This window comes from Phlebotomus papatasi, chromosome 2, assembly GCF_024763615.1.
Source record: "Phlebotomus papatasi isolate M1 chromosome 2, Ppap_2.1, whole genome shotgun sequence".
Taxonomy (NCBI): Eukaryota; Metazoa; Arthropoda; class Insecta; order Diptera; family Psychodidae; genus Phlebotomus; species Phlebotomus papatasi.
Window position 1 is genome coordinate 54,489,956 of NC_077223.1, and position 27,178 is coordinate 54,517,133.

General features: G+C 35.7%; 2 protein-coding genes across 2 annotated transcripts in view; both read right to left on the reverse strand.

Annotated features, from left to right (window-relative positions):
- The window catches only part of LOC129801692 (proton-coupled amino acid transporter-like protein pathetic), a 124,682-nt gene that overhangs the window by 64,716 nt on the left and 32,788 nt on the right, over positions 1–27,178 (reverse strand). The window lies entirely within an intron of this gene.
- Positions 20,710–21,708, reverse strand: LOC129801717 (uncharacterized). The gene is made up of 2 exons (XM_055847003.1): positions 21,552–21,708; positions 20,710–21,485 (listed from the first exon to the last, which is right to left on the reverse strand). The coding sequence occupies exons 1-2, from the start codon at positions 21,701–21,703 to the stop codon at positions 20,885–20,887; spliced, it is 753 nt and encodes a 250-aa protein (XP_055702978.1). The 5' UTR covers positions 21,704–21,708; the 3' UTR covers positions 20,710–20,884.

The following is a 27,178-nucleotide window of genomic DNA, read 5'->3' on the forward strand; positions in this document are numbered from 1 at the left end:
AAGGGCCCTAATGAATGCATTTCTCAACCGAATGGTATCATGTTTGGGCACGTTCAAAGGTCTTGGAATTCCTGACAAGTCACACACGGAGGACAAAGTCACCCGCGTCTACGGTATCGTAATTCATTTTCATTTAGGTTTTTTTATGAATTTGTAATGATTAAACTTGTAAATTTAATACGGGTATATTGGTGAACAATAACACTGGTAAAAATAAAAGGGTCAAATTGACCCTTTTCCAAAGGATGGATCATATTTGACTCTTTGAAAGGGTCACCAGGTACCCTTCGAAAGGGTCACGGTTTTGACATCTATTTAATTCCGGAATAAACGAATAAAAAAACAATGAAAAAGTGATCTTTGGTGTTCGCTCAGATGAGAGAAATATGATATCAGTAATAAGTTTACAATAAAACATGATTATTCGTGATAAATGTGCATACTAAATTTCAAGAGATACAAAAATGAACCTTTCAAAGGGTCAAATACGATCCATCCTTTTGAAAAGGGTCAATTTGACCCTTTTATTTTTACCAGTGAAATCCCAGGATTTCAAGTAATTTCACGCACCAATTTCGTGATAATTTAGATGACATTTAGCCCAAGAAGCCCCAGTTTAGATAGAAATTAGAGTTTTACTATTATATTTCTTTCTTACAAGTTCTATAGGCCACTCTTTCGCACTTTTTCTTCTTTTTCTCCCAAAAATCATATTCATTAAAATTTAGAGTAGAATATGGAATAGATATATTAACAACTTTAGAATTTGAAAAGGTTTGTGAATATCAATTTCATGAAATTTTCACAGTATCGCATAAGATGTTTTAGGAGATTTATATCTAGTATTGGAATGTAACAGGACACCGAAGGAAAAATTGAATTCTTTCTTGATTTTCACAATTTTATTCCCTATCGACCGACGTGTCGTAATTAGATGTTCTCTTCATCATGTATCGAATATAGCCAAGGAAAGTAACATAAAAGTGGAGATTGTCACACTGCACTTGCGCTTGGATCACAACTTTAGTTGTAGTCCAAAAGTTGTGATAGCATAGCAAGTTTTCATTTGTGCAGTTATTTAAACATATTTCATAGACATTAATGTCCAATAAACTTGAGGATTTGGAGAACAACTGAAATCTGCACTACAACCAGTCTCTCAATTTTAAAATCTCAATTTAAAAGCGGATTTAATGTGTGTTTTGTTCTGTCAATTTGGGCAAACTTTTTAACTAATTACTTATCTTAAAGCGCTGAGGTGGTGACTGGTGACACAGCTACTGGCCATTAACTCGTCAAGTTTTACAAAATTAGTTGTTCTTTAATTGTCATGTCTAATAATTGCCATGATAATAATATGTGTGCAGTAGAGTGTCACTCAATCGGATGTCTTTTAATTTGACCAGTTTGTTATGTCTATTAATCTTATCAAGATTCTTTATCATTGAGGGCTTTTCTGTGTAATTATGATTATGAAAATTTAATAATCCATAGATTTCAAATAGTTTCCCGTCTGAGTTTATCAATAATTCGGATGACATTTTGCTTCAAATGCCGAATTAAGATAGAGTCTACTGTACTTATACGATCCCCTAAAAACCTTTTACCTGTATTTTATTTTAATAAGTTGTACAGCGTTTATCAAATGCTCTAGCTGTGGCTTTGAGAGGTGCCTTGGCCCTGGTCAAGCCATTGTAGCATGCTGCATCTTGAGAAAGTCATAAAATACGTATTGATACTTCTGCAAGAGCAGTTGGATATCGGAATGTTACACCCTCGGAGAACAATTATTGGCTATATTGTGGGTATAAGCCGACGTTAATTGCAATCAACAATAGGGAAAGCCGGAAGTCGTCGGGAAGAGATAATCACTCAGGGAAACACATCAACTATCATCAGAGCTTTCGGCTCGGTCTCCAAGCCTTCATCAGTGGCTGGAGCAAAAAGAAGGAGCCGTTTTTATTTGGATCTTTAAATATTAACAATTTTTCTAACAACTCACTCAAGTCTTGCAATCTTTCTCTGAGACTCGTTCAGGGTTTTGGTCAGGATTACACCAGGGCATAAAAGGGAATGGGGGCACTTTTCTTACACTGTATTTTACAAATTTTTGTATTAATTTGGCACAATTTTTGGATCTTATATTTCGTCTTCAATCTTGCTGGGAATTTCTCTTTGTTAGTAGTACTGGGGAGTCCAGAGGTGAAGCAACGGTTTTTCTGTTCGAGATTTTTTGACCGTTGATGATTTGAATTCTTTTCTTGTTTTCTCTGCAGAGATCTGCAGAGATCATACTCCCCCTAAAATACCATCAAATTCCATCCGTTTCATTTGCTCCAATTAAGGCTGCGTATATTGTGGAGAGCTTTTCAATATCTTGTCTCTTGTTTACCAATCTCCCAATGTTTTTGCTTATGTGCAGCATCTCCAAAAATAATCGTTTTGAATAATGTTTATGTTTGTCTATGATCTTGGTGTCGTCGAAACGGAATTTGTGACCTGTGTTCGCTGTGTGTGCGCATAAAGTTGATGCCTGTTGGATATCGGGGGTCTACAATCTCTTCGGTGCTGCTGAATCCGATTCTTGAGATGTTGTCCCGTGGTGCCAATATACCTGAGTTCACACCCACCACACGGTATTTCGTACACCACATCGGATTTCTGCTCTTGAGGAATAGGATCTTTCACTTTCGTAAAAAAGGACTTCACTCTTTTTGCTGGTTTGAATGCTGTTTTCTTGTTTCCAGATTTCTTGATGATATTCCTCAATCTCTCCGAGAGCCCCTTTACATAGACCATCGAATGGAACTCTGCGGGTTCATCCTGTCTCTCTTCCTCATCAGTGCCTCCTGCCCTCCTATGTTGACGTTCTGGTCTCATCAATGATCAATGATGTGCTCTGGGTAGGCATTCCTCCTGAGTACCCTTCTGATTATCTCATCCGGGTTTTCATCCTCTTTTGAGGTGAGCTTCCTCACCCTATTTCTGAAGTTCCTCGCTACATTCAGGAGCATGTTGATGGGATGTAGATTGTGGTAGTTCAGCAATCTGTAGGAACAGGGTTTACTGTACCACACCGTTTTTATGCATCCATCTTTTATGCGCACACACAGCGAACACAGGTCACAAATTCCGTTTCGACGACACCAAGATCATAGACAAACATAAACATTATTCAAAACGATTATTTTTGGAGATGCTGCACATAAGCACAAACATTGGGAGATTGGTAAACAAGAGACAAGATATTGAAAAGCTCTCCACAATATACGCAGCCTTAATTGGAGCAAATGAAACGGATGGAATTTGATGGTATTTTAGGGGGAGTATGATCTCTGCAGAGAAAACAAGAAAATAATTCAAATCATCAACGGTCAAAAAATCTCGAACAGAAAAACCGTTGCTTCACCTCTGGACTCCCCAGTACTACTAACAAAGAGAAATTCCCAGCAAGATTGAAGACGAAATATAAGATCCAAAAATTGTGCCAAATTAATACAAAAATTTGTAAAATACAGTGTAAGAAAAGTGCCCCCATTCCCTTTTATACCCTGGTGTAATCCTGACCAAAACCCTGAACGAGTCTCAGAGAAAGATTGCAAGACTTGAGTGAGTTGTTAGAAAAATTGTTAATATTTAAAGATCCAAATAAAAACGGCTCCTTCTTTTTGCTCCAGCCACTGATGAAGGCTTGGAGATCGAGCCGAAAGCTCTGATGATAGTTGATGTGTTTCCCTGAGTGATTATCTCTTTCCGACGACTTCCGGTTTTCCCTATTGTTGATTGGCTATATTACACTAAAACTTCCTCCTTCGTTGTCAAAATGATGCTTTTCATTGCCCCCAAGAGGTCTTATGAGGTGATTTGTGTGATAAGAAATCGCAGACAAAAGATAAGAGATTCTACAATCATCAGAAAAGTATCACGACTGAAGTATTTGCCAAGAAGTAGAAAGAAGAGAACAGTGCAGACATAAAAACCTTGATTAAATTCTCCTTCCCTTTCATGCACGTTTTTTTACCTTCCTTAAAGCGGCTTTGGGCAAAAAATTGCGAGATAATTCACGCGGGGATTTTATAAATCTCTCGTCGAGAGCAATATGAGTAAATTGGTGGGGTGCATCATCTGGGTAATTTTACGATCATGCTCATTCATTGGGATAAATTGCCCAAGAACGATGAACAACTTTCGAGACACCGAAGAATTTCCAGCCCAAAAAGACATGACTCAAGTCAACGAAGAAATGTGCGGAATTTTTGTGGCGGACGAGGACATGAAAGTGATTCATTCAATTTTGGGTAGGGGAAATGCTTCTAATTTTGTCCAGTTTCTTATTTTGGACACTTTGAGGATAACATTGGACACTAAAAATAAATTGATTAAAATGATGGATTTTTATTCCAATATTTGATGAATAATGAATTATATCTAAATATTTGTTCCTTTTGGAATATTTTAACACTAAATACGTTAAAATTTGAATATGATTTGAGTTGAAATTGCTTTGTTGAAAATTCAGTGTGAGCAATTGCTTACGAGAAATATGACAGAACTTCGTGGCTTACTTCAGTCTTATTTAGTTTTGGTGAAGTACTAACAAAGTTTGTTCGCTGTTTTTGAGTGATATTATTGAATATTCATTGAATATTGTGTTGATTCATGTTAGTAGTGATTTGTACATTTGACCTGAAGTGAGATTTGCCTTGTGAATTAGATTTTTCGTGTGAAAAATGGGAAATTTTTTAAGACATTCACCAGTGAGGTGATGATTCTTATTTTGGACAGGTGTTTTTCTCACGAAATTTCGTGAAGTTTTAGCTTTTGTGATGACTAGGTTGGACAAATGCCTGGAGAAATGAAGGAGCATCATCTCTACGAAAGAGATGCAGTGAGAAATGCCTTGAAAGGCTCCCGGAAAGGGCAGGGAATGAGCGAATCCGCACGTACTTGGAGTACCGAAGTCAACTCACTTTAATGAATGATATGGAAAGTTTCTGGGCTTCTTGTGACATTCCACGTTTCCCTTACATGACCAGGAAGAGGACTTGGTAAGATTGGTTCATGAAATGAAGAACAATGGGCATCCTGTTGAGGCGGATTATCTGTCCAAATTTACAGACAAGTTGTAAAAATTAATAACCAAGTTGTCCAAAATAAGAGTCAAATTCACCTCTACATATCAATTCATTTTTAAACGTATTAAAACTAATTTTAGTAAAAATGAGATGATAAATAGCTTGCCAAGTTTCTAAACAATCCTTCTGAAAAGAGAGTAACAAGAAAAGTCAATTAGTATTGAAAATATGGCACTTCAAACTTAGGATATCGATGCTTATATGCAGACTGTCCAAAATTATAAGCACTTCCCCTATATAATACCAAGAGAATTTATCCTCGTCGGATGAAAAAAGAAATTTCGCAAAATTCTGAAAAAGATTTTTTTATTGAGGAAACTTATTACAGATTTCAAAAGGTATGGATTTTTTATTGCAGTAAGCCAAAAAAGTATTTAAAAATGGCAAGGTGTTTGTGTGCAAAACAAAAGACTTCAATACATGGTCGAGCTCGAACCCGCGCGCGATTTTCTTCAGCAATTGAATTAGTCAATGCTCTATCCTCACAATTCCAAGCCGATTTATCGATAGACTCTTGGCAGTGGACAGGGTTGTAAGAGAGTGCAGACCGAGACGTTGAATGCAACATATAAATTATCCAAGGAGAATTGTATGTAAAATTGCCTGGCTATATCCAATTATTGCCATCAACACACCGCACACTTTTCATGAAAGTGAATGCGCGTGTGCTGCGTGCTTCCATAAAAGAAGCTACAAGAGAAGAAAAGCCACATACTTCCATTGCACTTGAAATATAAATAACCAATTAAATTACATATCACAACAATCAAAGAAACTCTTTTTTAATACTTTTTCCCACCCCACATTCCGCGCGTCTCACTCCCAAATCGATTTGCTATTTATGGCGTAGAAATATAGACAATTTTATCTCCTAATCTAGTGTAAGCCCCTTCTCTAGAAGCTTTTTCTTTTCGGCAACCTTGGGCATTCCTCATAGTTGACAGAGACATTAAGGTAGACATCTCTTAGATAAGATTCTTCTTTGTTTTTTGCCTGAAGCATCAATGCTTTTCGCAAAACTTTGCCACTAAAAATTGTTGTAGATATTAATCTATGTTGCCGTTATCACTCATCTATGATTTAGAATTGGTCAGGAGGCAGATATTAGGTTAAAAATGGTGTTATGTACATATTTTGAGGATTTTTTTTATAGAAATTGTGAAATGGGCAAGAAAAATTCAGAAGAAAATGCAAGAAATTGTATACACATTTTTCATTATAACTACCCCCTTAGCCCTTGAAATTGGCAGAATTACTAAAGGCCAGACAAGTTATAAAAGGTATCTTAAAAACGAAAGCTTTAACATGCTGCAGCCGAAGATCTACTAGAACTTTTAAGTAGAAGTTAATACGACATTTTTGCCGATTATTAGCAATAATATTTAGAACTTTCACTAAAAAAGAAATGGCTAAACTTTCCAGCTTTGCGGAATGCTCGAACTCATGAGATAGAGCTCACCGTAAATTAGTTTTTCGCATGATCTTTTGGTGTTTACTGGTCTACTAGAGATAAAATCGATTCATAAATCACAAAAGCATTTGAATATCAAAAAATCGGTACTTGACCGATTTATTACCGATACAGCCGGGTTTGTAATACAATACTTTTCTAAGGAATCCAAATTTAACCAAACTGAAGGCCAATTTTTGAAATTCTCACTCGCACCCGCGAGCTCTTTAGTGGCCGAGAGAAATTGACTCGCACACCCGAAGATCCTTGAGTACGTGTAACGAGTAGTTTATGTTATAAAGAAGACGTTACAGAAGAATTTGAATCTGCGGGGTGTGCGATAGTCAATTTCTCTCGGCCACTAAAGAGCTCGCGGGTGCGAGTGAGACTTTCAAAAATTAGCCCTCTGGTTAAAAGAATTTGCCCTCCAAAGTGGTTGACATTTTCATTCAATAATTGAAAATGGCGAATTTTCCGATCGTTGGTATGTTTGGACTAAATGTTCGCCTGGACTACCTCTAAAACATATCCGAAAATCATTGAAAGAGTTATTGGACCAATTTCGAGAAAAACCGAAAAACATGGTTTTATAAGATGTTAAAGGGACAGATAATCCTAACCGGCTTATGTAGGTGAGATTCTTAACGTGAGCTAACTCGGAGTGCATGCAAATTCGATTTGGAGCTGAAGTTGGGAGACGCCATTCAGTTATCTTGAATCAAATTCGTGCAATTATACAAATTTTGTATTTAAACCAAAATATCAAGGATTTGGATGAACTAACAGAAAAGTGTTATATGGGTGAAATGTAGACCAGAATGTTCTCTATAATTTTGCCGTAGAACTTGAACTCATCGATTACTCAGAAGCCAAGATAAGCGAGGTTTTTTGTTTCTTAACTCGTTTTTTCATCCAGAGTGTTCCAAGTAGTCATTTGTTGAACTTCAACTATATCAAAGAATTGTTGTATTTTGCGGAACTTTCCATTTAAACCCCTATTTTAAGTGTCTTGGTGGAGTAGAGGCAGTCAAATTGGCATCTGAGTGATTTCAAAGCGTTATTATTGGAAAAATCAATTTTTTCACACTTAAACGGCAAAATCGGAGTGATAGCGTAGTCTGAGTGGAAAATGATGTATGGACGAAACGTAGAGACAAATGTGCTCTACAATTATGTCGAAGTAATCATCAAAATCGGTTTAGCGACAGTCGAGATAATTGAGGTTATGTGATATTGAAATTGGTTTTTCGACTGTGGCGCCCCTGGTGTTGGTCCCACGAAGTTCAAATATTCTAGAAAGTTGTAGCATTTGGTGAGATCTTTCGTTTAAGCCCTCATTCATCAAAATCGGTCACATAGAACCGGAGATATGATTTTTTGAATTTCGTGAAATTTGACCCCTCATATCCCCGGTTCTGTTTTAACCACAGCGCACTTACGCCCCATTTTGGAAACGTCCTAGACTGGACTACAACATACTAAAATTTCATTAACTTGCACAATGCCGTTTTTGAGAAAAGTGACTTTGAATTTCGATGAATTTTGACGCTATCACAGCGCCACCTGTGGTGACTTTTTGAACTTCCATTTGAAAGTGCTCATTGAGACGAAACCAAAAAGGTAAAATTTAGATCGCTATGTTAATTAGAACCGGAGATAGAGGCCGGTCAATGTTCGAACTTTGACCCCTTATAGCTCGGGTCAGGGGTTTTAGATCGACTTAAGGTTTTTTTTGTTTGATAGGTATAATCAACGGCTACAACATACTAAAATTTCAGCCCGATGCACAATGGAATTTTTGAGTTATTTAACTTATAAGATTTAAAAAATTTTCTTTTTAAAAAAAGCGCCCCTAGCGGTGGTTTTATGAACTTGCGATGTTAGAAGGGGAAGTGGCATTTCACGAGAGCTTTCCAAAAAGCCCTCACTTTTTAAATTCTGACAATTAGAACCGGAGTTATGGTCATTTTAAGAAATTTTTTTTGGACCCTTATAGCTCGGGTCAGGGGGGTCGGGGGACCTTAAGTTTGGTATTGATGGAAAGCTCTAAGGCCCAGCTATAACATACTAAAATTTGAGCCCGATCGATGCCATAGGGGCGGAGCTATTGAGAAAACAAAAAAAAAGGGGGGTCTTCAAAATGGCGGAAGGAGGGGTGGGGGGTGGGGGGTCTATGCACCAAGTTGCAATTTTCACCCGATATATAACCTTTGCCGAAAACCGCAAGTCGATATCTTTTTTAGTTTAGGAGCTATTAAGGTCCAAAGAGCGGCCGGCCGGCCGGCCGGGAACGTAAAATAGCCACATATATATTCGTGATCAGGAAGTGGCGAAACACATTTTGGCCAAGTTTGAGGTCGATCGGACGACATGAAATTTTGTTAGGATTATAGTAGGTGAGATTGTTAAGAATCTCACCTAATAAATAAGTGAACTCTTTTTTTAATTTATTGATCTAATGGGAAATGGATAACGGATAAATATTGCATCCAACATACAGGATAGTTGAAAGGAAGATCAAAAACTAATCGGAGAACTTTTATTCTCTTTTGCATTTTATTGATGTGCACATTGGTACAATCACCCCATATAGGACAAGTGTACAAAAGTACAGCACGAAAAATCATTTCTAGGATCAATAATTTATTTTTATATTGACGTGAGATTTTCTTAAAGGTCAAGTAAAAAAAATCAGAAAAAATTATTCAAAATCGGTACTTAACCGGTTCATTTACCGATGAAGACCGATACAACCGGGTTCAGAATTTCAATATCTTTCCAAAAATTCAAATTTAACCAAATCGGTTGAAAAATGGGCCCTTCAAAGTGGTTGACCTATGACCTTCAATAATTCAAAATGGAGAATTTTCCGGTCATAGGTATTTTTGGACGAAATGTTCCCTTAGATGACCTCTAAAATATTTCCGACAATATTTGAAAAATTTGGGCCAATTTTGAGAAAAACCGAAAAAACATGGTTTTGAAGTGGTTAGAGGGGGGAGGGGAAAAACGCATAGAGATATTATTTTTATTGGGGGTCATCGATGACTGGAAGTCGATATTTCTTACCGTTTAGGCACCAGAAAGGTGACAAGTTGAAAAAAGACGATTATATAACTGCTCTCTCTTTGAGTTCGAGCAGTAAAATATAGTAATAATTTTATTATTATGGACGATTTTTTTTTTTAATTTATTTTCAACGACTTATCCCTATCGGGATTACAGGCTTAGAATACCACGTTTGTTACTTCAGAAATATGTTCGAAATCGATCCCAAGACGACTCACCAATATGTCAAGAAGACAAAATCCTGAATTTGTTTCAGTCACTTCTAAAAAATTTCATATTTCGCGAAAATGTTCATATTTTGCGAAAATTTAATTTCTGGGGAAAATTTGACATGCCGCGAAAAATTTCAAATCACTCGAAAATTTCAATTCTGGTAAAAAATTATCTCGCGAAAATTTCATATTTCGCGAAAATTTAATTTTGGGCAAAGAAGTTCACATCTCGCGAAAAATTTCTGTTGGGGTTTTAGTGTAAAAATGAAGAAGTGACCGTTAATAAGAGAAGCGGATTCAAAAAATATCGATCGAAAGAAAGATGGAGAATATCGAGAGCAGTGTGGGATTTCTCCTTCTATCATCTTGCAATTTTCTGGACTTGTTCCGCTGTTACTGTTGGTTTTTCGTCTCTGTGCAAAATTGGTGATTGATAAAATTAAAATTTGAGGAAAAACTTAAAAAATTTAAGAGTAAAATAAATTTGTGAGTTGAAAAAGGTTTTTTATTGTGAAGTGGAAAGATCAGCTGATCGGGGGAGAGTGAAAATCCAGGAGGAAAGGCTTGAGATTTGAGCGATTTCGAGGAAAAGGGGCCCGAAATCTACCACGACGTTACCCACCACAAAGGGAAGAGATTGTTTCTTCGGGAGAAAGGAAAATTTTTAATCCTCCTCGCCGAATACATTCTCTAATTATTCTCTCTTCCCTCCTAAAGGTATTTCTCGCCTTCCCGGCCCTATAATTGTTGAGAATCTCTGTGCTAATGCTCTGCCACTTTGTTTATTGAAGGTAAATGCATCAGGGAAATATATTCTTATTGGGATTTTGCTGATTCTTATAGAGGTTTCCCGTATTTTTCCCAAAGGTTTGCAACAATTTCTTATCTCGCGAAAGGTCTGCCTCGAGGTCGCTTCCTCTTTACAATAACTTGCATGGTTTTCATTAAGAAACATATATTACGTCTTATAAAAATAATCATTTTGATCCTTTTGAGAGATAGGAAGTGATCTGTAGAAAATTTAATTTTCCAATAGTTATAAGAATTGAAAGAATAAAATGAAAAAAGTGTTACTTTTTTTATTACATTCTTTTCGTCTTTAAATCTCGAGAAACCCATGATTTAAACCTTAAACAATTTCCTAAAAGTAACGTCTTGGCGCTATTCGTTTGCCCGTCTATATTCGTAAAGTCTTACCCAGAGCTAGAGAACTAACGGTTAAAGTTAACGATTTGGGTTCTTCAGGGTGTCTTTTCAGTTTGCAAAATCTTCTTTTTTCCATTTTGTGTTTTACGCTCTTCTTTTTCTCAGTATGTCTTTGAAGTTTTTGTCTTGGGTAATCTTTGTTTTTTAACACTTTGTCTTTGGAAATCTCGTCTTTCATACATTTTACACAAGTATATAAAATAAAATATTGAAATTACAACTTTATAATAAATTTACCTTTTAAAATTTTTGAATTATATGAATTAGCAAATTTTATTTATATTTAGGAATTTTAGATTTATCAATATAGGTAACGAAATTGGAAAAGTATTGAGTTTTTTAGGGGAACGTAAGATAGTTTAAGACTAAACAGTCGAATGAGTTTGGAAGGAATGGGGTGGCTTGATAGATCGGGGATGGCAGAGCAATCGCGAAATATAGTAAAATTATGATGATTGAGACCAAGAGATATATTTCAACTAGCAAGCGCTATAGTGCTGCATCGGCTGCATCAGAAGTTGAAGTATTTGAAGAAAAGAACTTTATCGCAAACGCACTGCGCTCGCAAATCGTTCTCTTGGGAAGGTTAACTGGAACTCTGGAACTTTCATATGAATTAAAAAACGTCAGTTGGTTGAGCTTAAACTTAATTTTTCTTTTAGAGGCTATATGCACGAGCAGTTGTTTCAAGAGAAGAAGTTTTAAAGGCGTTTATTTCTTAATATTCTCTATTTAAAGGAAAAAAATTTAAATCCTCAAAAAAAAGTGGAGAGAGAAAGAAATTCCCGAAGCCATCGATAAACACGCCCACTATCTATGGGGAAATTTGGCTGATACATAGGTAGTAAAGTCAGCATAAATTGCAATGAACTGATCTATAACAAGGAGAAATTACTCACTCTGTTCTTATGAGAACATGAGAACATACAAAAGTACAATATAATAATATAACTTTAGCCCAAACTATTTTCTAACCTTCACTTCCTAAAGAATTATGACTAATATGTATCTCAAAATGAATCCTTTACGATAATTCCAAATGCTAAATTTTTTTCAAATTAATTACATTTTTTTCTTGCAATAAAAAGTTAACATGTATTTATCTTAGGTATTTAATAGTATTCGTAACTAATTCCTCTAAGGACCCATGTTCACGGTGTGAACAGACTTGATGAAGAAATATTCTCCTGAAAAGCTATACAGGCCATCGTGAAGTGGCGTCGACCTCGTGATGAACCTAGGACAAAGTGGCTGAAGCAAAAACTCAGGAATCAAGATCTTTCCTTGCTACGGGAGATGGAGCGTAACAATCTTCCTGAAGCGTCGGAAGATCGACAGCACTGGACTGTTAATTCCTTTTTGGGACAAGCGGTTGAAAATTAATAAAAAATGAAAAGGGTAAATCTTTCTGCTGACATGTACCTATTTTAGTACATGGCTTACATGGTTACATTCATGAGCTTTTACATTATTTATTTTGCTTTTTGTGGGTTTTTTGTGTGAATATTTTGTGGTTTAAGAACACAATAAGGACTGGGGAAATAGTCATGACAGGAACCAACACAAATGAATGACAACCCAATAAACATTTTCTTTCCATTTGGAATTCTGTCCAAATTTCGTTGACATTTTGTCGACAGATACTGGACAGATAATTTTCCAAAATGATTGGAAATATATTTGTCCAAATGTTTTCCAAGTGGACAGAAACTAGAAAGATATTCGAATTTTTTCTTTCGAAGAAATCTCAACAGAATCATTCGAGATTTCGTCCACAAAAAATGGAAAAAATCCTTACCATCTTCCTTACATCTTCTTCTTCTTATCTTTTCTGTTCAGTGCTCTGTGCAAACAGTTTAATTAAGTTGTGATTTATTTTGATAATAAATATTTTTGAAAATAGCAAGTAAAATACAATTAAGACACACGGATGGAAGTGTTGATATTCTCGTCAATGTATTCCCTGTCTGCGTGGAAGAATGTGACAGTGGAGAATACCCTTCGAGCAGGTAAAATATTGTTTTTCAAACTTTGCATCTCTTACGTAGTTTTTTTATTGTAATTTTATCTTTTACAGATTTTATAAGTCGTGGTTATACTGGAAATACAGTATCATAATGTTCTGTCTCTGATGAGGAAAAAGAGCGTGTGCCTGAGTTTTCCAAGGAACAGCTGTACTTCCGTGGACTAAATAACATGGAGGAGGATCTTGTGCGGGATAATACGGGTTTCTGCGTTTCGTGGCTTGTGGAATTTTATACTGTTTGGAATCTTAAAAAAAATTGATTTGGGAAGATCCCCTGAGGCACGCAGAAAGTACTATGTATCAGATAGCCCATTCAATCGACAACTTTCATCACTAATTCTTTTCCGGAACGGCAAAGAACTCAACCAGATACCCAAGGGTCGATATTTCTGGCCGAAACTTCAGAAATTTTCCTTTTAACAGGACAATATAGAGATGGATCGAAACACAATAATTTTTCTATTACGAATGCACGGAAAATCTCGACAAAAAGGTTGCTGCTATAATTACTAAGGACGAAAAAATAAGAATGGTTCCATCCTCTGCTACTGTAGGATTAGTTGTATCTTGTATTAATTTAGTCTTTACTTCTCGTGTGTTTGTAAATCTCTGAAACTTACAGTGAAGAAATTAATAAAAAAAAAATCTATTTCACACGCCACATTTCAATTTCATTTTATTTGAGAATTCCTGATCAACTCGGGAACCTTGTTATTTAGCATCTTGGAGTCTAAGACAATATTAGGACTGCATTGGCACAATGAAAAGACCAGGAAAGGTCTTTCCGGATGGATACTTGAAGAGGAGGGTTTTACAGCCACATAATTATTTATATAAATTTAAAAAGACACTCAAATAAAACAATTCGTGAAAAAAAACTGAAAGAAATCCTTGTCAGTTAGTCGATCAATTTATTACACGTAATAATTACTCTCAAATTTATTACGTCCACCGTGTAATTTATTATTATTTGGTAAAGTAGTATATATTACCGAGACTTCGATAGTATAATATATGGTTATTATTTAACTATCAAATTATATTTAATATTTTTTTTTACCTTGAAGGGGTTTTGGATATCAATATAATATTATTCATGCACAAGATATGAGGATCATTGGCATGACCAAGACAGCAGCGGCGCTGACTTGATTTCAATATAAAAGGAAAGAAATCTACAATAATTCATTCTTATTATTGAATATCAGAAACAGAAATTTCAACAATTTTGCAAATTTATTTGTAAATTTTATTGTTGCGTCATATAGAACGAAACAGGCACTGCTTGTCCAAAAAAACATCCGATTAAAAACAAAGCGGCGATTTTAGTTCATAAACTCGCAGAGTACCTGCGATTATGTAGAACTAACAGGGACTGTTGGTCTGTATATGACCAGAAGACTTGCGTGATAGGACAAAATAGGGATTGTTTTCCGGAAAACGTGTTGAATATTCGGGATTTAAGATAAAAAGCACCTAGAATACCATTGAGATTAATTAAAACGGGGATTGTCAACCAGTAGACGCCAAGGATACGCGTAATATAGTTCAAAACGAATTCTGTTCGAAAACCCTCAGAATATTTTCGAAATGGGGAAAAATGAGGTTCGTTGGCAAAAAATATATAGAAGACTCGCGATGTAATGGCCTCTACATACTAGAGATATTTATGTCCATATTGAAGAGTTTTCCTACAGAAGTGTAGAGAACTTGCTTCAATATGGGCATAAATTAGTGACTATTACTCCAAAAAACCATAGAAACTTTATGTTCATAAATGTAAGAGAATACCACCGACATAAGAAGAATTGTTATTTGGTAAATGTCCAGAACACTTGCGATGTAGGGCAAAACGGATACTCTTAGTCCGTAAATGTCAATATTAAAGAGATAGATTAAAATTGTGTTTATTGTCCGAAAGACGTGAAGAAAATACGAAATATAAGACGAAACGAGAACTATTAGTTAACGAGTCTGAAAAGTTTTGTTAAAAGAACAAATGGATTTTGTTCCAATGTTGTCAAAAAGATGTTATTTAGTAATTTGACAAAACTTTTTCCAGCATTTTATATGGGAAAACACATTTTTGATAAACTTTTAACAAGATCCAGTTGGCCGCCGATTTGACAAAACTTTTTCATATTCTCTATAGAAGAACATCTTTTTTGATAAACTTGTCTTATTAATTTGACAAAACTTTTTATTCAGAGTAGAATAGAGATTGTTGAGAAAAATGAAAGTATTACTCAGTAAACGTTCGGAATATTTGCTCAATAGAGCCAAGTGGGGTTTGCTAGTACGTAAATTTCAAGAATATCAAGAATTTCGGACTTAAAGTCTATGGTAAAGTTTATGGATGTAAAGTTTATGGACAGAAAAGTCCTCCTTACATCCTATTTCACTAGCAGTTTGGGTGTTCATTCATTTTCAATCGCTTATCCCTATTGGGGTCGCGGGCCCATGACATCCAAATTAGCAGCCCACGCTTGTCGATCCTCTGCCACTTCATGAAGATGTTCGGGTTCGATCCCAAGGCGTTCCAAGACAAGATTCTGAATTTGATTCAGCCACCTTGTCCTAGGTCTGCCTCGAGGTCGACGCCTTCTCACAATGGCTTGCATAGCTTTTCTGGGGAATGTAGTTTGGGTGTTTTAGACTTAAATTTTCGTTTTTTTTTACTAATGTCGCGAGTATTCTACAAGTCCTCAGTGTTAACAATTCCGGTTTTGCCCTATGTCGCTGGTAGTCTGGGCGTTTATGGACATAAAGTTTCCATTTTGTTTCTTAATTATCGGTATTATGAAGTAATAGTTTCCTCGTTGTCTTATATCGTAACTATTTAAACTATTTAACTGCCCCGTTTTAACCTATTTTACAGGTTCACTAGGCGTTTATGGGTTACACCCCGTTTCATCTTATTGCATTTGTTTTGGATTTTACGAGGTCTATTAGTTGACCCTATATAGGTGTGTTACTTGTTTATTCAAAAATGGTTATCTTAAGTACTACAATAGAAAATTTGAGGTCTGAAAATTTTGGAAAATGTGTATATAAGTGCACGTCCAGTAATATATGGGAGGAAATATTAATAAAATTAATATATATATATATATATATATATATATATATATATATATATATATATAATAATCTCTTTAATATAATAATATGCTAAAATGAAGAAAATAGTACAATTTTAATTGTGAATATATAGTAAACTATATAATAAAACTTCTTGTGCGTACATTTAAGAATGAAAATTATTTACAAAATTATTATGTAAACACAACGATCTTCCGCATAAGATAGAATTAAACATGTATAAAAATAGCGAAAACCATGTTCAGGTCATCACAAGTGTAAATTATTGTTCTTATTTTGAATTCTGACTAATCATGAACTGGCAAACTTACAAATATATATAAAAAAAATCTTATACAAAGTTCGTAATAAAGAAAGCAAAAAAATTATTACAACTAGGCAACTATTGTTACAATTGTTGTAAGTTGTGGTGAAAAACAAAGATTTATGTTCGTTTTTGAAATACATATATATATTGAAAATTGGCTTAGTATATAGTATTAAGAAAAGATCTATCAACCAAAAATTAAAAATTATCGAAATATTAGCCATTTTTACATATTATACCTATGCCATACATTTTTATTATACCGCGTAAAAAATAAACATTTTGCATTTTTTCTGGAAATGGCGACATTTCATATAAATGAAATTTAGAGGAAAATTGTAACACTTTTTTCCGGTCTTCAGCTTTCTCCAAAATTCGATTTCCTACTTTTTAGGACTCAACAAAAAATATGGATTTTTTTTGGATAGAACTTGAAAAATATAAAAAATAATTTCATTTTTTTGGTTGATTTTTTCAGAGAAATAACTATTATTTGCGAGAGGCGTGAAACTATATGATTCCTTACATAATTCTCTATTGGAGACGCAGTTCCGCAATTTCTATATAAATATAAAAATCATTGAATTCCTGCAATAAAGATATCATAATTTTCATGCATTTTGGGAGATGGAATTATTGTTCATTAGACGTGGTGCCAGTGAGGAATATCCATTTTGTATGTGGAATATATTTTTCACAGCTGGCAACTCGTTGTGGAATTTATTTTGACTTTTGTGGGGTGGACAAATACTGGAAAATATTTGGGAAGATTTGTCGAAACATTGTCGACTGTGATTTCGAAAATTTTGAGATAAATTCTTCCCCACTTTCGAAGTTTTGCCTTGCGTGTGTCAGGTTTCTACCTTTCCAGCATCGAGTTTTTCTCGATGATCTGCCTAAAAATGTTTATTGGGAATAGCCTAGACCTAGAATATATGTGATTAATCTAAATGTACTAAATCTACTAAAATGTACTAAATGTACTAAAAATGTATAGGAGAGAGATATCCACTTTTCATTTTTCATTGGAATAGCGCTATAAATGAATGAATGGTAAGCGTTGAAAATGTCCGCAAAATTGACGCTGAAAATGTTTTGTATATATTCCGGCGTTTCAGTAAAACGTATTACAAAAGTTCTAAAAATATTACTAATACTTATGCAATTTTTTTGTGTCACTTGGAGTGAATTCGCGGGCTTTATTCAATCCCGGAAATTCCACTCTACTAAGGAACTTCTTAAAAAAGGGACAGATAATCCTAACCGGCTTATGTAGGTGAGATTCTTAACGTGAGCTAACTCGGAGTGCATGCAAATTCGATTTAGAGCTGAAGTTGGGAGACGCCATTCAGTTATCTTGAATCAAATTCGTGAAATTATACAAATTTTGTATTTAAACCAAAATATCAAGGATTTGGATGAACTGGCACAAAAGTGATATATGGGTGAAATGTAGACCAGAATGTTCTCTATAATTTTCCCATAGAACATGATCTCATCGATTACTCAGAAGTCAAGATAAGCGAGGTTTTTTGTTTCTTAACTCGTTTTTTCATCCAGAGTGCCCCAAGTAGTCATTTGTTCAACTTCAACTATATCAAAGAATTGTTGTATTTTGTGGGACTTTCCATTTAAAACCCTATTTTAAGTGCCTTGGTGGAGTAGAGGCAGTCAAATTGGCATCTGAGTGATTTCAAAGCGTTATTATTGGAAAAATCAATTTTTTCACACTTAAACGGCAAAATCGGAGTGATAGCGTAGTCTGAGTGGAAAATGATGTATGGACGAAATGTAGATACAAATGTGCTCTACAATTATGTCGAAGTAATCATCAAAATCGGTTCAGCGACAGTCGAGATAATTGAGGTTATGTGATATTTAAATTGGTTTTTCGACTGTGGCGCCCCTGGTGTTGGTCCCACGAAGTTCAAATATTCTAGAAAGTTGTAGAATTTGGTGAGATCTTTCGTTTAAGCCCTCATTCATCAAAATCGGTTACATAGAACCGGAGATATGATTTTTTGAATTTTGTGAACTTTGACCCCTCATATCTCCGGTTCTGTTTTAACCACAGCGCACGTTTGCACCATTTTGGAAACGTCCTAGACTGGACTATAACATACTAAAATTTCATTAACTTGCACAAAGGAATTTTTGAGAAAAATGACTTTGAATTTCGATGAATTTTGACGCTATCACAGCGCCACCTGTGGTGACTTTTTGAACTTCCATCTGAAAGTGCTCATCGATACAAAACCAAAAAAGTAAAATTTAGGTCGCTATGTTAATTAGAACCGGAGATAGAGGCCGGTCAATGTTCGAATTTTGACCCCTTATAGCTCGGGTCAGGGGTTATGGATCGACTTAAGGTTTTTTTTGTTTGATAGGTATAATCAACGGCTACAACATACTAAAATTTCAGCCCGATTGCATAAGGAATTTTTGAGTTATTTAACTTTTAAGATTTAAAAATTTTCTTTTTAAAAAAAGCGCCCCTAGCGGTGGTTTTATGAACTTGCGATATTAGAAGGGGAAGTGTCATTTCATGAGAGCTTTCCAAAAAGCCCTCACTTTTTAAATTCTGACAATTAGAACCGGAGTTATGGCCATTTTAAGAATTTTTTTTTGACCCTTATAGCTCGGGTCTGGGGGATCGGGGGACCTTAAGTTTGGTAGTGATGGAAAGCTCTAAGGCCCAGCTATAACATACTAAAATTTGAGCCCGATCGATGCCATAGGGGCTGAGCTATTGAGAAAACAAAAAAAGGGGGGTCTTCAAAATGGCGGAAGGAGGGGTGGGGGGTGGGGGGTCAATGCACCAGGTTGCAATTTTCACCCAATATATAACCTTTGTCCAAAACCGCAAGTCGATATCTCTTTTAGTTTAGGAGCTATTAAGCTCCAAAGTTCTCGGACCTAATATTAGGTGAGATTCTTAACAATCTCACCTACTATAATCCTAACAAAATTTCATGTCGTCCGATCGACCTCAAATTTGGCCAAAATGTGTTTCGCCACTTCCTGATTCCGAATATATATGTGGCTAAGTAACGTTCCCGGCCGGCCGGTCGGCCGGTCGGCCGCTCTTTGGAGCTTAATAGCTCCTAAACTGAAAAAGATATCGACTTGCGGTTTTCGGCAAAGGTTATATATCGGGTGAAAATTGCAACTTGGTGCATAAACCCCCCACCCCCCACCCCTCCTTCCGCCATTTTGAAGACCCCCCTTTTTTTTGTTTTCTCAATAGCTCCGCCCCTATGGCATTTAGCGGACTCAAATTTTAGTATGTTATAGCTGGGCCTTAGAGCTTTCCATCAATACCAAACTTAAGGTCCCCCGACCCCCCTGACCCTAGCTATAAGGGTCCAAAAAAAATTTCTTAAAATGGCCATAACTCCGGTTCTAATTGTCAGAATTTAAAAAGTGAGGGCTTTTTGGAAAGCTCTCGTGAAATGCCACTTTTCCTTCTAACATCGCAAGTTCATAAAACCACCGCTAGGGGCGCTTTTTTTAAAAAGAAAATTTTTAAATCTTAAAAGTTGAATAACTCAAAAATTCCATTGTGCATCGGGCTGAAAATTTAGTATGTTGTAGCCGTTGATTATACCTATCAAACAAAAAAAACCTTAAGTCGATCCATAACCCCTGACCCGAGCTATAAGGGGTCAAAATTCGAACATTGACCGGCCTCTATCTCCGGTTCTAATTAACATAGCGACCTAAATTTTACCTTTTTGGTTTCGTCTCGATGAGCACTTTCAGATGGAAGTTCAAAAAGTCACTACAGGTGGCGCTGTGATAGCGTCAAAATTCAAAGTCACTTTTCTCAAAAACGGCATTGTGCAAGTTAATGAAATTTTAGTACCCAACAAGCATTTTCTTTCTAAATAGAAAGCTTTCCAAGTTTCGTCGATTTACGGTCGTCAGATTCTAGAGAGAAAATTGTCCAAGTGCATGGAAATATCTCTGTCCAAATATTTTCAAGTACATGTCTAATTGGAGATATCCGTTTCCAAATATTCTCCAATTCGACAAAAACGAGACTGATATTCGAATTTTCTCTTTCGAAGAAAACTCGGCAGAATTCATTCGAAATTTACTCGCAAAAAATTGGACAGGATCCTTACCATTTTCATTCTTCTTCTTCTTAGCTTATCTGTTTAGTTACACTCGAGCACTTTCTACAAAAAGACTTCAGATTTACTTTTTATTTGAACTCGATTTTGATGACTGAAACATGTTTGTTTATTTTCGTTTTAAATATCGTTTAATTCTCTAAACTTCACAGGAACTTCACATTTCACTTACACTCTTCATTGCATTGGGTTGAACTAAGATAATCAGACTTTTGTCTTGTCTGTGCCAGCGGGAGTATGGTCACATCAGCTTGTTGAGAAATTGAGGTAGATAGGGCGCCAAATCCTCAGTGGTTCTTTCTGGACCGCCAGAAGAAAGGAACATGTCTGTATAATTCATCATTGAATTAGACGGAGACCTGCAGATGAGTGATGTTTCTTCTGGGCATTGATTCGAAAAGATAACAATGAGAGATCCGTTGGTTGTATTTGGAAGTTCCGTGAAGGGTACATGGGCTCTTTCTCGACTATTATTTGAGAGCAGCGTGTCAATACGATCAATTGAGTTCGAAGATGTCTGGGATTTGAAAGAAATCGCTTGGGGGGACTGTTGTGAACACATATTTGATCCAAAGACAATACAGGAGCCGCCGGAACAGCCGGTGGATGTGGATGAGTTGGATGGAACCAGAGATGAGCTTGCTTGGGGAAGAGATTCGTTGAAATCTAGCTGAACTAGACGTATTTTCGGCTCATTGCGTTTTCTTTTCTTCAGCTCATAGTTGAACATTACATCCTCTTCAATCTCCGTTCCGACGTTAAAAAGCAACTTTTCCAATTTTTTTGCTTCCAAGGAGACGTCAATTCTTTGGATTTTGACCTCACATTTATACACACTCCATCTAAAAACGTAAAAAATATAGTTTAATAGAGACGAAAAAAAAGTATTTACAGTCCACTTTGTTTACCCGGGAGCAAGTGTGAGGTTAGCTCTGACTTTATCTATTGACTCCAAACCAGGCGGTGGCCAATAGACCAGTTCGTTATCTTCCCAAGTGTAGGGCACGGCAGTTATGAAACTGCGACCTTCTCCAATTGTTTTGACAATTTTCCAGACCATTTTCAACGATATATAGAATTAGAAACGCAAAGACGGCAAAGACGCCAACACTCAAGCACCCAGACTGAAAATTTGACAAGCACGGAAAAAGTAGGTGATTATTACGCGTAATAATTTACTTCGAATTTGTTACGTTTTGTGATTTATTTACAATAATTTTTAATATTTTCATCAAGTCGACAGCTCGGAATGTAAAACGAATAAGTCGCGAATGGGTAACTTTGCAGGAGCACAATTTCAAGCTCAGATTTTGCATGCTGAGTATAGGGTTCTTACTATTTCAAACCTCTGTAACTTTGGGAATAATTAACTCCACAAGAAGAAGGAAGACATCGGGTGTCAAGGAGTACCCAAAATCAAATGCAAAAAATCGACTTATTCAGCTTATATTCTGACAAGTTGAATTAATATAACTTTCTTGTACTATAGAGAAATTTGTCTACAAATTTGTGCAAATATTGAATCTCATTAATAAATTTCAGGAAAAGAATTTTAAAATCATTCAATATAATATTTTTATGTAATTTTTTTAGTAACTAAATATTTTAGCTTTTCCTATTACATTCTACTATTTTTAACATTTTTTTTGATAAATTGGTGTGGGCATATCTGATATTGACATTATGTAATCATTGTCACTATTTTTTTTACACAAATTTACCTAGCCATAATTACAACAAAAAGTTAGAGTTTGTTGGCCATAACAGTCGTAAAATTTAAAATTCCACGTGAGATAAAATGATAAGAAGATAAACGTCCAGACAACCAGCGACATTGAACAATGCGATCCTTTTTATGTATCGAATATGGGTAGAGGGGCCCCCACCCGTCTAGCTATTGCACCCTGGCAACTACACTCTTTATTGAACGATGTTATCTGATAAAAAATCAAGAAAATCCTCTTTTACTACATGATTTATTCACAATAAATTCCTGACCATACAGATGTGTTCTGATAGCATTTGTAGTCAGGGCAGCGATATTCTGAGGACGTCTCGGAGTGTGTGGCTAATGAGACCATCTTGGGAGCACACAGAGGAACTCTCTCCAACAGCTTCCGACTAAGCACTGGGCATGAGCCATCAGGCACACTACCCCTGGACACTAGGCTTCACTATCTAGGGACATTGAGTGAGATCTCCTCAAGGAACTCCTCCTATTTAATCACCGTAGTGGGCTAATCGCCTTTAGTGGTTCTCTCGTCTTCCTGGCGCACTTCTTTCAATGGTGTCAGTGAGAACACTACATTCACTTTTAGTGCTGAACAGATCGGTCTTCTTGGTTTGGAATTTCGTGATTTTCTCAGAATTTTGGGGAAAAAGGAGAATCCTGAGGAAATCTTCGAGCTGTCACTGGACGTTGTGGTGATGTGAAAGAAACCTCACTAAAGTAAATTGTTGTAGCTGTGCCTTTCTTTCTTTCACACTCTGACTCCCCTCACTCTCTTCGACGTAGTGCGTTGTGATCACAGAATTCTGCGTCAATGGTCTTCTTACTATCTCTGTCCCTTCTTGGTGGATGAGACGTAATCCACCTTGTCACAACATCTGTACCAACTCTGCAACGATTTCTGTCCTCAGTCCTGGCACTCTATACATTGGAACCGTGGAAGACACATTCCAGGCACAGTCTTAGTCGCTCCCGGCGTTTAATGGATTTACGCATATACGCCTATATACAAGACGAATCGTTCGCGTGCCGGGACAAGTTAAGCCTTCCTGCCACCCAGATTCTTCACCTTGGAATAGTCACACATTTATCTTGGATAACTTTCTATCCGCTTTTGACAACGACATGAAAAACTTCCACTACAGAATATTAAACAACTTTTGACAGCTAAACACTTTCACCATATTCTACTGGAATATTCCTACACCAAGAAAAATGTGGATGTTATTTTCTACAAATCGTGTCTTAAAATTCTACTGCCTCAAAAGACAGTAGAAAGTATCAGCCTCCATTATCCTTTAAAATCTACCCTTTTGGACTTGTAGATTTAAAAAAAAATAGCGGATGGTATAATTAAACAGCGAGATATTAGAATTTTATTTGAAGACTGTAAAATTCACAGAGAATAGTAATTTGAATTGAAATTACATTCCAGGCTAGTAAGATTTTACTATCCTGCTGTTAAATATCAATATAAAGTAAGAGCGAGAGAGAGAAGTATTGAGGTCCGAAAAAATGAAAGGGAAAATGACACAGTATATGCACTTAGGCTTCCGTATGTTTATTTTCGTAGCAATTTTGCTGAGGAGAATTAGAAAAACTATGGAAGAGTGTTTAATTTTTCTGAACACAATTATAGTGCATAAGTTTAAAAAATAACAAACTAAAAATTTTTTTGAAGAATTGTGCGCGAAAACATTTGAATGGGGAAATATGTGTGTGAATGTGTAGTGTGAGTGCCAGAGGTAACATAAGCTATTGCACTAACACATATAACACCTTGGAATTTAATTTATTAAATAAAACAATAAAGTGAAGCCTATTTGCATTTTTATTACTTTATTCAGCAAGAAGAATAATGAAAATAGTTTGTCAAATAATATTTTCAAGAAAAGTGCTTGCGAATGGTAAAATCTATCATCAGCTTATTAGATTTTACTATCCGGATGGTTGAATCTTACATCTATAGGATAATAAATTGTAAAGACCAGCACGTATATTCTACAATCTTTTTCTGTCCGATCTAATATCTCGTTTGCTCCGTGACTTTTTTACTATCCGGATATTAAAATGTTGTATGCAGGATGGTAAATTTTACCATCCTAGTTTTCTTGGTATATTGTTCCACGGGAATATTTCCCCTCCACCGTATTATTTAACGAAAAGTGCTTAAGTGCACAGTGACGTGCGACGACTAAAATAGTGGGCGGATTTTCGGCTACTTGTGATCCGGTAGCCATTTGTTAAGCGCTTCCCTCGTCTTTTACCTTTGTAAAAGTTCAGTTTATCCGCAATATTGAAAAAAAGGGACTGATAGCCTTTTTTTCAATTTTTAAAATAAACGCCTAGAACAGGATGAAACACAGGTAGAATAGGATGAAACTGGGGTTACCAGTTCGGAATGCCTGCGACGGACGTAAGACAAAATGGTGACTTTCAGTTCACAAGCACACAGGATATCAGCAGAATAGTCCAAAACGGGTCTAATTATCCAGAAAACTTCTAAAATACCAGCAGTATAAATTAAGATGGAAATTTTAAGTTTTGAAACACAAGGAAAACCAACAAAATAAAAAAAATACAGACTTACGTTTTGGTCCGAATTACAAATATATTTAGAAATTTACATTAGAAAAGAATGTAATGGAAATAAGTGAAATGAGTATTTTTGGTCTTTGAAATTTTATAATTAAAATTAATATTTGCTTATTATATATCGTAAGTCATAAGAAAGGATCCATGGACCTAAACACAATAAAATTGTCGTAATATTAGTTTTTTTCTACATATTATACCCCAATTATACACTATTATTATACCGCGTAAAAAAAGTGCATTCTGTATTTTTTGGGGAAATGGCCTCTTTTCATGTAAATGAAATTTTAAGCAAAATTGAATCTCTTTTTTCTCGTTTTTTGATTGCTCTAAAATTCTATTCCTTGATTTTTATAAGTTTACAGAAAATATAGAATTTTGTAGATAGCTTTAGAAAAATATTAAAAATACTTTCATTTTTATAACTGATTTTCTCATAGAAATAAATATTATTTCGTGAAAGGCGTGAAACTATATGATTCCTCACTTAATTCTCTATTGGAGAAGCACTGCCGCAATTTCTATATAAATATAAAAATCATTGAATTCCTGCAAAAAAGATATCATAATTCCATTAATTTTGGGAGTTGAAATTATTTATCACTTGACGAGGTTGCCAGGTGAATATCCATTTTGTATGTGGAATATATTTTTCACGGCTGGCAACTCGTTGTGGAATTTATTTTGACTTTTGTGGGCTGGACAAATACTGGAAAATATTTGGGAAGATTTCTCGAATCATTGTCGACTGTGATTTCGAAAAATTTCAGATAAATTCTTCCCCACTTTCGACTTTTTGCCTAGCGTGAGTCAAGTTTCTACCCTTCCAGCATCGAGGTTTTCTCGATGATCTGCCTAAAAATGTTTATTGGGTATGTTGTAGTCCAGTCTAGGACGTTTCCAAAATGGTGCGTATGTGCGCTGTGGTTTCAATAGAACCGGAGATATGAGGGGTCAAAGTTCACTAAATTCAAAAAATCATATCTCCGGTTCTATGTGACCGATTTTGATGAATGAGGGCTTAAACGAAAGATCTCACCAAATGCTACAACTTTCTAGAATATTTGAACTTCGTGGGACTAACACCAGGGGCGCCACAGTCGAAAAACCAATTTCAATATCACATAACCTCAATTATCTCGACTGTCGCTGAACCGATTTTGATGATTACTTCAACATAATTGTAGAGAACATTTGTCTCTACATTTCGTCCATACATCATTTTACGATCAGATAATGCGATCTGTCCGATTTTGTCGTTTAAGTGTGAAAAAATTGATTTTTCCAATAATAACGCTTTGAAATCACTGAGATGCCAATTTGACTGCCTCTACTCCACAAAAACACTTAAAATAGGGTTTTAAATGGAAAGTCCCACAAAATACAACAATTCTTTGATATAGTTGAAGTTCAATAAATGACTACTTGGGGCACTCTGGATGGAAAAACGAGTTAAGAAACAAAAAACCTCGCTTATCTTGGCTTCTGAGTAATCGATGAGTTCAAGTTCTACGGCAAAATTATAGAGAACATTCTGGTCTACATTTCACCCATATAACACTTTTCTGTCAGTTCATCCAAATCCTTGACATTTTGGTTCAAATACAAAACTTGTATAATTTCACGAATTTGATTCAAGATAACTGAATGGCGTCTCCCTACTTCAGCATCAAATCGAATTTGCATGCACTCCGAGTTAGCTCACGTTAAGAATCTCACCTACATAAGCCGGTTAGGATTATCTGTCCCTTTACTGTTCAAATGAAAGAACATGCTAAAAGAGTACTACGAAATCCTCGAAAGTAATTTTGAGTGCAAGAGGAGATAAAAGTGTGTCGATTTATCAGATTTGGGTGGACTTTTTTTTATTTCAGACTGTATAGTCTTTTGTCTAAGAAGTGACTCTGCTTGTGATAAATTTATGATGGTCACGAAAATGATTTATTCTTTAGCCTCCCTCTCTCGACCACATGCGATATCTAGTGTCACAATCATCATCAAGGCAGGTAAAACAATAAAATGTGTTGCCTCTCTCTCGCGTGGTTCACGGGGACGACAAGAAATAAATCAGTGGTGTCTTATTCAATGCTCATATCGAAAAGAAGGAGACTCTAAAACGCCATAAAAGAGAAGGAGAAGCTTTTTGGCACTTGTAAATTGTTCTCCTTTTCTGACCATTCTTGGGGCCCGGTCTTTGCTTATTTTGAAAAT